The following is a 14,855-nucleotide window of genomic DNA, read 5'->3' on the forward strand; positions in this document are numbered from 1 at the left end:
TTCACGGCATTTTAAAATATAATTTTCGTCATCCTGCCGAATAATTAGTCTATAGGAATAATAATGCATTGCACTGCATTTCTTATTCATTTCTTTGTTAGTGGCTGGATACATCAATTTAATATTAAAGTCATAGCCGTCAGCTCCATCCCAAAAAATGAAAGGATATTGAAGGGCATCGTAGCATCGATGAGTTTCAGCAATTCTTAAGAACTGAGCGTTTCGCTTATGAAGAATAATATCTCGAGGTAAAAACTGATCACCGACCATAACGATTGCCACTTCGTCGATAGTTGGAGCATTGTATCTACGCACATGTTGGCCAGGAGGCGTTTTGTCAGCGGAAATAACAATTTTATGCGTATCAGTAGGCATCAAATCGATGGCTGTTTTGAACAGACGCACTAAATTATTATTTTCGTGGAAAAGATGTTGCAATTGGGAAACGATTGTCCTTTCAACGTTGGGAGAAATTTTGCAACGTGCATTCAATTCAGAATTTCTATCACTGATGAAGTACAATTGTAAAAATTTATGATTCTCACCTGAGAATGGTAGAAGGGACCCTGCTCTATGATAAATTTGCCCTTTTACTTTGAAAGTAGACATAAATTGATCTGGATTTTCGATTTGGGCTCCAAACGACGTCATTTGGAAACATGAGTTATATTTTCTGATTTGTTTCAAAAAACGCTTAGATTCTGACGTAGTTCCAGTAAGGAAAGTCTTCAATGGCTCTGGTGGTGCAGCCAATAGAGGAAGTTTAACTTTTCCTGAGGCGCAACACATTCCCATTGTTTCACTATTGAATTTCAAGGCCTTGCAATAGGGACAAATTTTAGACATAGTCCCGATTTGAGCACATCTACTCAAGCTATAATCATCGACTGGGCTGTACCTGAATGCCAGGCGATAACTTTCAGGTTGCTCTGATTCCTCGGCACGCTTTCTTTTCTTACTTTCTCTATCAGCAGCAAGCCTGATTTCTTGCTGTTCTTGTGATTCCTCGGCACGCCTTCTTTTTTCACTTTCTCTTTTAGCAGCAAGTCTGGTTTCATGTTGCTCTGGTAGTTCCTCGGCACGCCTTCTTTTTTCACTTTCTCTTTTAGCAGCAAGTCTGCTTTCGCGTTGCTCTGGTAGTTCCTCGGCACGCTTTCTGTTCTTTCCTTCTCTATCAGCCTCAAGCCTGTTTCCTTGCTGTTCTTTTTATTCCTCGGCACGCTTTCTTTTCTGACTTTCTCTATCAGCAGCAAATTTTTTGGCATAGACTCTTTGAGCATCTTCCTCGGCTGTTGCCATTGTAAGTTCATCAGTCATTTTAAAGTTAAACATTAATAGATTTCTACGTGAACGCATGTCTTATATATCTTTAATGACGTCACCGTCATAACAAAAATGACGACAACTAACTTCATGACGTCAGTCAACACACAAACATGACGTCACCTGACAGACACATCCACAGACAACTTATTTTTATATATATAGATGAAAATCATCCCAAAACAGTAAAAATGAGTGTTTTATCGCCTTTCTTTACCAATTGCTATTAGCAATTAAGTCTTTTATAGATCACAGGTGTAGATGACGTCAGTTCAAAGCAGCATCATAACCGATTATGACGTAAAACAGAAAAAAATGTAAATAGCAACATCAAAATACATCAACATCATGAGAAAAGGTGAATTTCATTAAGTGACACTATTTAAATATTAGTACGAAATCGGAGTTATGAAGTTTCACTAATGGTATTATAGATATTCTATGTGGAAGCCAGGATTCTATGGAGCGACAGTGTTTCAGCTAAAGCAACATTTTAACAAAAAAGGAACTTAGAAAAAGCAAATATGGAAGTCTTTATATTATCACCAGAAGGGGAGACAATAGAAGTTTAGCGATCAAGAAGGTTAGATCGAAATAAAAGTTAAATGGAGAAAACGAGATCGATTTGATGAGCCTAGTGAATAATGTAAATGGATGTATGAAAATCCATGATTATTACAAAGTTGAAAACTAATTCTGGATTGTTATGGGATACCCTCCATAGCCGGTAACTTTGAAATATTTCCTCAACAAAAACAAATGTTTGATTGAATACAGAATTGCCAATATTTTCCGACAAAGTGTGATAATAGTTTTGGAAATGATATAGGAGTAGTGTTAGGGGCAAAACTCCTGATTATACAGCCTAAGGCTCTAAAGAATATATCCTAAGCCTCATTTACATACGTCCAACAGGCACAAAATTTGCATAACCAGTTTACCTAGCAACCAGATCCGGTCATGGACCTTTCCTAGCAACCAGATTGTTTATAATAAAGAGGGTACATCTCTTCAGCACACCGGCTACTATCCCTGTAACAGGGTCGACGATTACATAATTTGCATACTTACATAAGCATATATTCTGCTTGTGCTACTTAAAGGACAGATGGCGAGAACTTGAAATGCTTGTTTAATTGACATGATTTTGTAAAAAGCAGCTTCAGAATAGGGTATTACTAGCAGTTTTGAATCAGAACTTCAAAAATGAACAAGTGGTCTCAAGATAACACTTTTAATGTGAGTAATTTCGAATTCGTAAAAAATTAAAATTATAACACCTTTACCTTTTTAATTTATCCTTTAAGAAAATACAACTTATTTTTTATGGTACAAAATATATAGAAGATTCCTAGTTCACTATTCGACAACTGTTTTAAACTAACCTGGATACAATCCAGTTTATGATTTAACTGTTATCATATTTCACCATCTAAAAGGCCTTAAGTATATTCACATTTTAGTTCGGGGTAGTTAATCTTGGCAACAGAACTGAGTTAAATCGAATGCCTGGCGTAAATAATTTTTCAAGTAAAATAAAAGTATTATTTTTAAATGGGGGTGAAGTCAATGTTGATACAAAAAGAAAAGTAGAAATATTTATAGACTCGGGCTGTATATCCTTAAGTATTGTCCCTAACATTACAAACATGCTGGTATAGCTCATAGGTCTCTAAAATATGAAAAAATTCTTGAAGATAAAAATGACAAGATAACAATTAATGACTTTGGTATAGCCTCAAAATTTTACAAGGCAGATGAAAACCTTGGCTACGCCGATTACGAACTGAACTACATGATAGACCCAGCAACGACTTGGTCGTTGGGAATAATTCTTGGATTACTATTAATTGCCAAAGACCCTTTTGATTTCATCAAAAATTACCATCCACATGCAATCATAGGTGAAATACTCAAGAAACTTGTGGACTCTAAAATTTCACGCTTGTCTAAAAATTTAATTTGGAATTGTTTGGACCTAGATAGTTTAAAGCAACCAAGTGCTTCAGAAATTCTCCAGTATCTATGGCTCGATGCATCATATCATTCAGCAGACAGATACAAGTCTAGGACCTGTTGGTGTTGCCTAAGTAGACTCTGAAGGCGAAATATTATTTATTGGTGGAAATAAGTTATTGCTAATATAACGTAACTGAGTTTTATTTTGCTTGAGCAACCATCCTTAAGGCAATGGGACGTAAGTTCACACTTCAAGGAAAAGAGCAGAGGTTTGGGAAGGGGCAAGGCCCCTCACATATAGCATGGTTTCTGCTCACTTCCAATTTTAATGTCACTCTTTACTTTCATTTCAGACAAACAATCTGTCTAATGTTAGGAAAAGATCAGTAAAAACACTTTTGCTTTAACATAAGAATCTTTATGTCTCAAAAGATCAAGTTGTAATAAAAATTGTATTAATTTATGTATTTTGTAAAATTATTGTCATAAAAAAATATACTGAGATACAACAGAATGTATCAGAATGACAGACCTACTTGTCGCAGATCTGTCATTTTGAGCAAAAATTATATTAAATAAATACACTAATGACTGAACAACAATAAAAAAAGCGATCTAGTGGTGGCTTTTTTGGAAGCCACCAAAAAAGAAAAGAAAAAAGAAAGCCTATTTTTAAAAGAAAGCCTATCATAGATTAAAAAAGAAATCAGAGGTAGTAAACAGCTACAAACCTCTATAAATCAGTGTTATTGCAAACTCGTTTAAATCTCTCTTGTCTTAAAAAATATCTAGTAAAAAAAGGTAAAACTAGAAAACAGTTGGTTTTTTTTTTAGTTTGATTGTGATTGATATTATGTAATAACATCCCTAATATTATAACGGTAATGGTCGATTTTAATTTTTATTTGAGTTTACTGGATAAGCAAAATTATTGTAAATTTACAATTAAAGACAGTTCTAGCAAACCTTCAATGACACAAAATTTGATAAATTCTGCTAATAATAATAATAATATAATAAGCATTAAGTGTGAAAAGCATCAATCCATTGATCACCACTGCTAAAAACTGACAAATTAACCATAAAAGTTTTCAACCAATATGTTGCCAAGTATTTACTTGTGGATAATTGATGGACGGGAACATTAAGACACTAGAGTTGGGAAGAGATAAATAAAGTTAAAGGGAAACAAAGTAAAACAGGAGACAATAGATAAATCAATTCAAATAACAGTTTGAACTTAAACAAACACAAACTGCTCCAGTATGAACAAACTAATGAAGCCCAAAATAAAAAGCAATAACATAAATAATTGTGTTAAATTAAAATATTTCTATACATTTAATTATAAAACAAAATCTTACCAACTGAAACATTTAAAGCAGCTGCTGACTTATCAGTTGAAGTATCACTTATCAGCATAACCTTGAGGCCATTCTGAAGTTCAAGTCCACGATAGAGTCTTGAGTCTTTCAACGACTTTTCAATATTGTCATACTGTTTTTTAACAAAAGACATCCCAAAATCCGAGCTAAAAGATAAATTAAAAAAAAACAGAAGACGACAAAAAGTATATAAGATGCTGCATAGGCGGACACAGAATCACCCATCTGCCGAAGTAAAATTAAGGAACCTTTTCGTCATCAAACTTCTATTTCGCAAAGCCAGGGAGCTATGTCTAGGAATATTATTTTTTCTTGAGTGTAAATACAATTGGTAATGTTAACTGGGGGATGGGTATGTGCCCCCCCCCCCGACTTAAAAAATGACTTTTTTGATATTATCATTGGCAAAGTTGAAAAACGACAAATTTACCCCCCCCCCCCTAGATTTTGAATAAAACATTTTGCCCCCCCCCCCTGTCCAAACTTTCATGAATTAACACCACTGAATCTATCAGCATGAGAATGTGCAGCAACATATGCTGTCTCACGACCATTGAATACTTTTTATTTCCTCTTTTCTTTTATGTGCCAAGATATACAGATCACCATGAAAATCCTTTCGCCCCTAAGGGGTGGTATGTCAAATGTATATTGTGACTGGTATGGATAAACAGGTCTTCTTCTTTGAGATTTCAATAATACATTACAAAGTTACTGGTTTTGTTTGATGGAGGGAAATAGCAACTTAACAGCAGTACTGAAAATTCTCTTGGATTTATACACCCCAACAATATTGCTCAAAAATCTTCAAATTCTTTGGAGAAGATGGGCACTCAAATAAAAATCCTGAATATTTTCATCATATTGGAAAAAAATTTTGGCAGAGAGGAGAGTCATGTAGCTCCCAAATAAAAAGAAATTTAAAAGAAGATATCCAGCTTTTAGCTAGTAACAAAACATGGACAGGTCCCTAAACTGGAATGGAAAAGACAGCGCTCGAGAGTGTTGGACTTCTACTCTATACCTCAAAGCATCCCCAACATTCCACTTCAAAGAAGGGTCAGACTGTTGAGATATCTTCTCCAGTATTTAGTTGCAAATTTGCTTTAGCATTTCATTTGATAATAGTCCTTCTTTACAATATAAAAAATGCGAAAGTGGAACGAATCACATAATTTATCAATCAAAATATGGACTCAAAAATATTATAATATTAAAACATAATACCAAAATATATGGACTCATAATATAAAAATGTTGTGATTGCATTCAAAAATGCAATTATAATCTATTGTCCACAGCCCTTATAAGGCTAAACTTTATTTGGGCATAAGCCCTGAATTAGGGCTATTGTGAATGAAACATGTTAAGAAAACAATTTTTTTTTTTATAATAGGCAGAAAAGCAGTGGTTAACAAACGTTGAAAGCGATCCCACTATAATTTACCCCCAGTCGCTTAATGTGGAAAATTATATATTTATATACAACCCCAATTATATATTTGCTGTCTTTTGCCATGCCTAACTCCTGTTTGAACCTGTGTATCCGTAAGTTGAGGCAACGCTGACGAAATCTGGAACCCAACTGGACCCCAACTGCTGCAAACATGCCCTTGATAGTTTTCTTAGTAGGTGCAGCAAAACCATTCTGAATTTTGTTTTGTCAAACAAAATTCTGTATCTTTATTTATTTATTTATCTTTATGTGCCAGTACTGTGGCTCCCAGTATCCTATCCTTATTTCAAATACTTTTCTTTCTATTCTTTCAAATATTTGTCAACTCCAAAAAAAGAACACTCTGCAGCCTGACTAGTCTACTTTTTGCACTTTCATTGTGGGGAGACAACCACTTTCTACTACCTAGTGTACATCTCCAAACGCCCTTGAGCCATACAGTTCTACAATAATTGGAACAATTTCTGTGCCACAGTAATTGGCAATCTATAAACCCATTTTTGGTAGGACATATACTATATACTATATAATCAGTCAAACAATATCTAGAACTATCCTTAGACAATTCCTTTGGAAAAATATTAATCATATCTTCCTCAACTTTCTGAAGCGCACACGTTCATAGCCATACTTCATCCCCATCAGTACTATGGCTCTCAATATCCTAATCTCATTTCAAAGATTTCTCTTCCTAGTATTTTTCAACTGCAAAAAAGAAAACTACATAAAGGCAATTCTACATCTTCAATGTACCCATTATTCTCACAAACATTACTACCCAACAAAGTGAAGCTATCCACTTGGCTGATCTTCTTGTTACCTAACACTGCCTGGTCTTCCTCATGTGTTCCAATTTAAGTGACTTAGTCTTCTTTATGCTAATTTTCAAACCTGTTGTTGCATCTTTAGCTCATTAAATCTACAAAGCCCATTCATTTTCGAAACATTTTATTCAGGACAATTAAATGATTTGCACAATCTAAGCCTACAAGAATTTTATCTTCCCATTTGATACTATGTCCTCTTTGCTGTGCTCCTTAGGACAAAATCCTTCAAAATATTCCATTAAGGTGCTTATAAGACAGACCCTACAGCCTTGTTATTCAAAATACCTTTGACATACTTGCCTGGTATAATAGACAAATAAGTTACCTTCACTAAAGCCTTTCTATCAGCTAAATTGAATACCTGCCCATAATAAATTACAATGAGTGCTAATGGGGTTGGATAACTAGCAAACTTCTCAATTATTGGGCAATACCAATACCTCTAATTACTACACTCACTCCAATTCCCTGTGTTATCAAAGTGTTCAATTTAAGGCCAAGTGGTACCTCAAATGATCACCCTAACTTGTCCATTCTATACTTTTTAGTTTGTCTGGTCAAAATATCTTGATATAACTTATAGCCATAACTACAGAAATCTAGTTTCATTTATGGTTGATTGAATAAAACTATTATTCCAAATGATTTTGAAAAGTATAAAACAATGGGGGAAAAAATAATACTCTAATTATTAAAAACACATTGCATATTACAAAGCACAAATTTTATTGTTTTAGTGTTGTTTTTTTTTACATATCCTACAACTATACCTAGGACATATAGGGGATGGGTGCATTGTCAGAAAAGTGAGCATTATATTTGCAAAGAGTATAAGATGAAGGATATAATGGTGCTTATTATAAAAAAAGATTGGGATCATGATCCCTATGGAGGCTGTTCAAAGACCCCCCCCCCAAAAAAAAACATTATTTTTGTGAAGTTCAAGAAAAGAGGGGCTTTTAAATATCTTAGAAATTATTTAAGGAAGATAAATAAAATTGTCAGGAATGAATTCATAGACCAATGGACCTTAGAAAATGTATCTAAAGGACCCATCTCCACCTGTTCCCTCTCCAAAGGTGTTATAAAAGTGAAACCTTGAGAAATAGACATGCTGTTTATATGAAGCACAGGAAAATATGCCTTTCAATGCTCTTTCCGAATATAACAATTGTTCCAGTCAAAATCCAATTTGAAGCCCTTAAATAGACTCTAAAATGATACCTAATTCTAATAACATTTTAGTGGTAACCACCAACTCAGATAGTCCTATATATGTAGTTCTAAATAATACATTTCTTGTTGTTTATCAACTTGTGATGTTACATGCTTTCTTTTCTTTAAATTACCTTAATTCACACTTCAGAGCAAATTAAGATCCATGCTGGATCTGCTCTATATTGATGATGGTGAGTATTGGAGAGTTGTTGTGTTATTGGTACAATGGTCAATTGGACAGACTGTCTCACTCACACTTCCAGGCTTATTGTTCTAATCTTTGCTAAGTCTTTACTTGAAGGATGAATTAATGGGCATGGTCACTGCTTTGTCTTACAGGTTGTTCTGTTTATTGACAATATATTCTGTGAAAAAAAAGGGCAGGCATATTCTGGCTTTCATTGTCTGCTTAGCTAGCTTTTGTAAGTATTCTCTAAAATGATTTTGGCCTGTATAATCAGTGAAAGGGGGTGTTGGCTATTATTGTTGAATGTCAACACAATCCTACAGTAGTGTCTGAAGACAACTATTGGAAGCATTAATTGGTGTTGGCTATTATTGTTGAATGTCAACACAATCCTACAGTAGTGTCTGAAGAAAACTGTTGGAAGCATTAATTACTCCAGTCTTCTGCTATATGGCATATTTTGTAAGCCTGTTATGCATTTGGGGGCATGCTATTGAACTTTTTCAATTAGTCTGCTGTCATGCTTGTAGCAGGAGGAGGTCAGACACTCACCAAAATCCAAAGAAGGCCCAATGATAGCTGTGCAAAGTCTCAGAAAGACAATGGTGGAGCAGCTAGTAATTGTGCATTTCAGCAGGCCAAGACCTGAATGAGCTTTTGACACTGCTGCAAACTTTCAGCTACTCGTGAACAAAGTAATTACAGGTATCATTTTTCATTTCTGGTTTAAAAATGAATACCAGACTATGGTTTCTGGTCAAATATGCATTTATTGATATCAAACTCTTGCTGTCATTTATTGGTCTACTTGGAGATTCTCTGCAGGTCTGATTGCAGGCTTTGTTTAATAGATAATCCAAAAAGCTTGAAATTGTCAGCATAGAGGGTAATGTTGTTGGTGACTTGCCTAGTCACACCACTGATATAAATGAGGAAAAGGGTGGACCTCGGGCTGTGCCCTTGGGGACTCCACTTCCTGGGACAAAGCAATGATGGTGGTAATATATTGTTGGACAGAGGATATGCTTGGACTTTGGCATTTACATTACATTCCAGGGTTTTTGATGCAGCTTAAGTCAAGCTTTATGGTCAATTATTCTTAACCTTTGTTGCATCATCTTTCTTGAAAAATGATGTAATACATAATTTTTTCCAGTCTGGCAGTAAAGTCCTTGAGGTGAGAGACTTGCAAAGTACAAGGGATAGTGGTTTTGAGATTTGGTTTGTAAGTTCTTTCACAAGCCTTGGATGAATGTTATCTGATCCTTCCAAGTTGTTAGCATTGATTGCTTCAAGTTGCTTCTTGACAGACTTGGAAGATATCTTTATAGGTGGTATAGACTTTGGTATGTCATAAGCTCAACTTTTAGGGAAAAAACAAGCAGGTTCTCCTGTAAGCACAGCTGAAAATTGCTGATTAATGAGCTCAACAATGTCTTCAGGTCAATAAATTGTCCCATCAGATTCTTTCAAGTTTGTTATTTGGAATCAACTAGGCCTTTCCTCAAGACATGCAGTTCTAGAACCTTTTTAAGGTGTCTTTGGCTATCATATGCAAACTTGGAGTTAGAACTTGGAATCTGAATAGCTGTTTAGAAAATGGTTTCCCAAGTTTCTGACTTGTGAGAACTACTCTCTATTTGATTTCAATGGAATTAATAGATAAAATGTTATTTATAGATGTGAATGAAACTGCATAAAAACAAGATAATATAATTAATAGAAACATACTGCATAGTATACAACAAGAATTTGTTGTTTTAATGTTTGCTTTTAATTTTGCATATGACCCTACTCTATGTTTAGGACCATCAGGGGAGGGGGACATACATTTTGCATGTAAAATTACCCTACACCACACTTGCCAGCAATAAGGACAAGTCCTGTGAACAATGGTCACTGATGATGATAGTTCAACTTGTTAGGTGCATCCCATACTGTGAGCCAAGGTTTCTTGCACCTGTCTTTGTCAGCTGCAGACTTGAAAACTTCATCACCAGGAGAAACAACAGCATTCTGGCTAAAGGAGTTCCATTGGCTAACTATGCAATTAGAAAAGAATTTGTTTTGCAGCCTGGTGTTAGCATGTTTTTGGTAAAGCTTCAAGGGGTGGCCTCTAGCACTTGTTGAGCTGACTATCTAGAGCCAGTTGGGGATCATACTCTCATCATGTACTAATTTGCATGTCATTAATAAATCTCCTTGCCCATGTCTACATGGGAGGGATGGTAATTTGAGCTTATGTAATTGGGTAGTATATAGAAGTTGTCGAAATCCCTTTATGTTTTTAGTCACACATTGCTACACTGATTCCAGAATTGATTTATCACCCTTATCAGGGAAAATCTCCAACATTTTTATTATGAGTGGGGACAAAAGGGAGCCATATCCAGATAGTCAAGGGGCATGGAATATATAATATTTTTTCTCCACATTATTGTGGGGCAACTGCTCCCCTTGCCCCCCCCCAAATGACACCCCTGACCCTTATTGACTAGAGTAGCTATTCAAATCCCAAATTCCAATTTTGGTCTGATCAGGCCCTTTAAGAACTTGGTGTTCATAACTGGGGATTTGCTGCAAAATATTTTTTTTATTTATTAAACCATTAAACAATTTTTATTTAACCATAAATGACTATTATATTTAGAAAGAGGAACAAATTACTGACATAGCAACAAGGTGATCACTCTACTTGACACCTTTTTTAATACTCTTTTTTAATATAACAACCATCTCACTTGTAAATTTACCTGATCTTCCCCTAATGGTCCTATATATAGCTTTAGGGTAAGATATCCAGTAGGGTAAGATGACCAGTACTGGGACACTTCAATCACTCTGCCTATTCTGGGACAGAATCTTTGCTAGCCTATATATTTAAATAATAGCCTAGCTACATGTTTATCCTAGGGTGAGATAGAGCAGCACCATTTTACATATAAGATTAATGAAGCTTGTATGGATAAAATCAATATTTAAACATAATTATTTTCAATAATATTTACCAAATAACACTAAAGCAATCCAATTAAATAACCTTACCAAGAATGATCGTGACGAGATAAATTTAAATTATTTGTGATACTTTTTGAGCGCTGTCACATCAATACAATTTTTCTCGATATCTGGGCCACTGGTTACTACCAAACCAAACTTTTTGCTATTCATGCAACATTCACCTAATGCTGCTTGGCTCAATCAGCTATTACGTCAAGCACAGATGGATTGCATTTTCGACAAAATCTTTATATAAAATTATATGATTATATGCAACTATATTTTTTGTATATTTCAATTTAGAAGTCAGATAAGCTATATTTTTATTTAAATCAGACATTATTATATCTTTGGCTTTACTATCTACATTTGGGAGTGTTTAAGTTCATTATCGAATAGGTAATCATACTGAAAACGCATTTGTTTTTTGTACAGCTACACACTTCCTAACACAATACATTACGCTAAACCGTGCGATGTTCTTAAGAACTCGTGGTTTTCCACATAAATCGTGCTATAAGAGTGAAAGTATTCCTATAAGATTTTCCTTGAAGGGGAGAGTGTTATTTTCAAATTGATTTTTTCAAGAAGAATCAGACTTTAAGAATTATTAAAACTCAAAGAATGGCTGAGCTTCAAAAACTCGAAGTGTATCAAGTTGCAACTACTCTGCATTACACGATACGCAAATTCCAATAGTGATTACAAATCGGTCGTGTTGCGACCTTGTCTTCCTTTTTAGGGTACCGCTTGAAAGATCGAATAAATGGCAAGCACAGATAATTATGGTTTTCATAGACTTTTTAATTATTTTTATTTGGTCCAACTTGGAGCAATGAGAAAATTTTTTGGGTTTTATGGAATCCCTGGGAAATTTCTATGATGATCAAAGCCCTGTACAAAGGACAGTTGTACACAACACAGTCTAAAAAGGGGCATACGAAAGGTTTTTTGTTGAATTGGGATTAAACTTTGGCACCATTTCTGTTTTTCAGAAAAAACAGAAACGGTAAACACAGATGAAAAAAAAAAAAACAGAGCAGAAACAGGTCTGTCAAAAACAGATGACCTATTTCTGCTTTCTGTTCCGTTTTTGGAAAAATATAAAACAGCTCTTTTTGAAAAAAACAAAATTACTTATCTTGAAATTTTTTATGATGTCGCATCCTGTCATCTATACTGAGCAAGATTGTATGTTGTAATTTCCAAACTAGCATAGAGAAACCACCTTGAAACCATCCCAAATGTTTTTGTAATCTACGACCCCGACTGTCTAGGTGATTCATAAACCCATTAGAGGACCTGAACAGAACGCGATTTGTGCTCGCCACCTACAATATACCACCTACAAATACAGAAACACAACAGCTTCAGATATAATGGGAAACAAACTACACTATGATTCACTACTAAATTCTACCATGCAAATGATCAAAACATTTTTTATCCAGGCAGTTTTGAGGTTCAAACTTCCTGTAAAGTAACAAGATCAAACTTTAAAAAAACGCTAAGAAACATTTTTGTTTCATGGATTCTGTCAGTTGTACTGACGAATTGCTTGTGAAAAGAGTTGCAAGTCATAATACATGCATGATCACTGGGTGTACTCGTGGTAGGGACAATGAAAAGACTGAGAGCATATTCTATAAACTCTGGGATGTGATTCTGGCTTGAAAAGTTTTTGCTTTTGTTTTGTTTTTGTGGCAAGATGTAAATAACGTGAGTAATAGTTAGCATTCATGAATCACCATCAAATAAATTTTTTCATAAAATATTTGTTTTAAAAGCACATCTTTTCTTTATCTTGGGCTAGTATTGGCCGAGATTCACTCTAGCTTTATAAAGAATAAAAAGGGTAATTGACATATCGGACCTAAAAGTTTACAAAAATTGGCCAAGCTTGTCTCCAGTGATGAACCGGCTCGTGGTGCTCAGAAATCTGATACAAATGAGACTAATGGTTTGTTTTCGTTTATAGAAGATAATGAAAGTGTCAGTGATCAAGAAGTAAATGTAAACACTAGTCTCAAAGCTGAATTTGGAAAAATCTCTTAGAGACTGAAGGGGAACCATAAATTCTTTAAAAGACTATCCAAATTTAAAAAAATATATTTAATTTAACACCGCTCTCCCGTCCTCTGCATCCATAAAACGCGCCTATTTTTCGCTGCAGGAAACGTATTAACTATGAAAAGAGATCATTAAGATGATGTTAAGTTTGAGGAGCTTTTGCGAAAAAAAAACAACAAACAAACAAAGACGTCATGAATCCTTGATCAACCATGGAGTGTGGGGTCAAAGTTGTATATAGTAATAGCAAGGGCTGCCAATTCATTCATAGGAGATGCCCAAACCATCTGAGAGCTCGCTGTGTAATTTGGGTTGAGAATACCACCTGGTGAGTAAGGGCAAAGAACCTTTCATTACTCAAAAAATTATCCCATCAGAGCCATTTGATTTGATGGGAGGTGAGTGGTGTTTGTCCAGGATGAGCCGGATTCTATTTGCCGACCCCGTGCCTCTAATTACGGGGTTTTTCTTCATGAAACACTCCATCTTACGGTTAGCCTCAGCCTCTTGATGCAGGTAAGGCTCACCCAAAGGATTTCAGTATATAGATATCACCTAAATCAAATCAAATCCTAGTCCTAGGGTTATTTGGGCTTGTAATCCTCCACCCAAAACTGATTGCCATGAAAAGAATAATAACTGCTTCGGATGAGAACTTAATAGTGATACTTAAATACACTTTTGCTTGAGTAATTGGCACTTTTAATTAAATATTTTTTCGGAATACTTGACCCGACACTAGTCTCAAGCATTTTTCTGCACATATAAAAAGTATGTATTCTACTCAAAGCATTTTTCTACACTAAATAAAAAGCATGCAAAAGTACTAGACAAGAACTGGCATTCAAAGGAGATGCCCAAGCCATCTGAGAGTTCATTGGGCAATTTGAGTTGGGAATGACACACGGTGAGTAAGGGCAAAGAGCCTTTCATTGCTCACAAAATCGAACCATCAGATTCAATGTGAGGTGAGGGGAGATCGTCCGGGATAAGGCCCACTTTATTTGCTGACAACTTGCCTTAAAATATAGGGTTTCCTTTAACGAAACACTCTGTTATACGCTTAGCTACAACCTCGTGAGGCGAGCAAAGCTCACCCTAAGGATTTTTGTATATAGATTTCACCTAGCTTTAATCAAATCCTAGGCCTAGGATCGGTTGGGCTTGCGACCCTCCACCCGAAATTGATTGTAATGCAAATCTTTGTTACTGCCTTGGATGAGTACTTAATACTGATACTTAAATACACTTTTTTGGTTGAATACTTGGTATTTTACGTAAATAAATCTTGGAGTACTTGCCCCAACACTGCTCCCAAGCATTTTTCTTTTTTTCTTTCTGCAAAATGAGCTATGTGTGTCGTTCGAATTGCACTCTTCTGCAGATTGCAGTAAATGCGTACTAAGCATAATATTTGGAAAACAGAAGAA

General features: G+C 35.2%; 1 protein-coding gene across 2 annotated transcripts in view; it reads right to left on the bottom strand.

The window, feature by feature from the left end:
* LOC136024952 (insulin-degrading enzyme-like) overlaps positions 1 to 11,511 on the bottom strand; it is a 234,273-nt gene extending 222,762 nt beyond the window's left edge. Inside the window, exons 1-2 of one of the 2 annotated variants that reach the window (XM_065700546.1) lie at positions 11,401 to 11,511; positions 4,647 to 4,813 (exon numbers count right to left, since the gene is read on the bottom strand). In XM_065700546.1, the coding sequence (XP_065556618.1) occupies positions 4,647 to 4,800 (154 nt within the window). In that variant the 5' untranslated portion in view covers positions 4,801 to 4,813; positions 11,401 to 11,511. The other variant, XM_065700547.1, reaches the window with a different exon arrangement.
* Positions 11,512 to 14,855: the final 3,344 nt, after the last annotated feature.

This window comes from Artemia franciscana, chromosome 3 (assembly GCF_032884065.1).
Source record: "Artemia franciscana chromosome 3, ASM3288406v1, whole genome shotgun sequence".
In the NCBI taxonomy this organism is placed as follows: Eukaryota; Metazoa; Arthropoda; class Branchiopoda; order Anostraca; family Artemiidae; genus Artemia; species Artemia franciscana.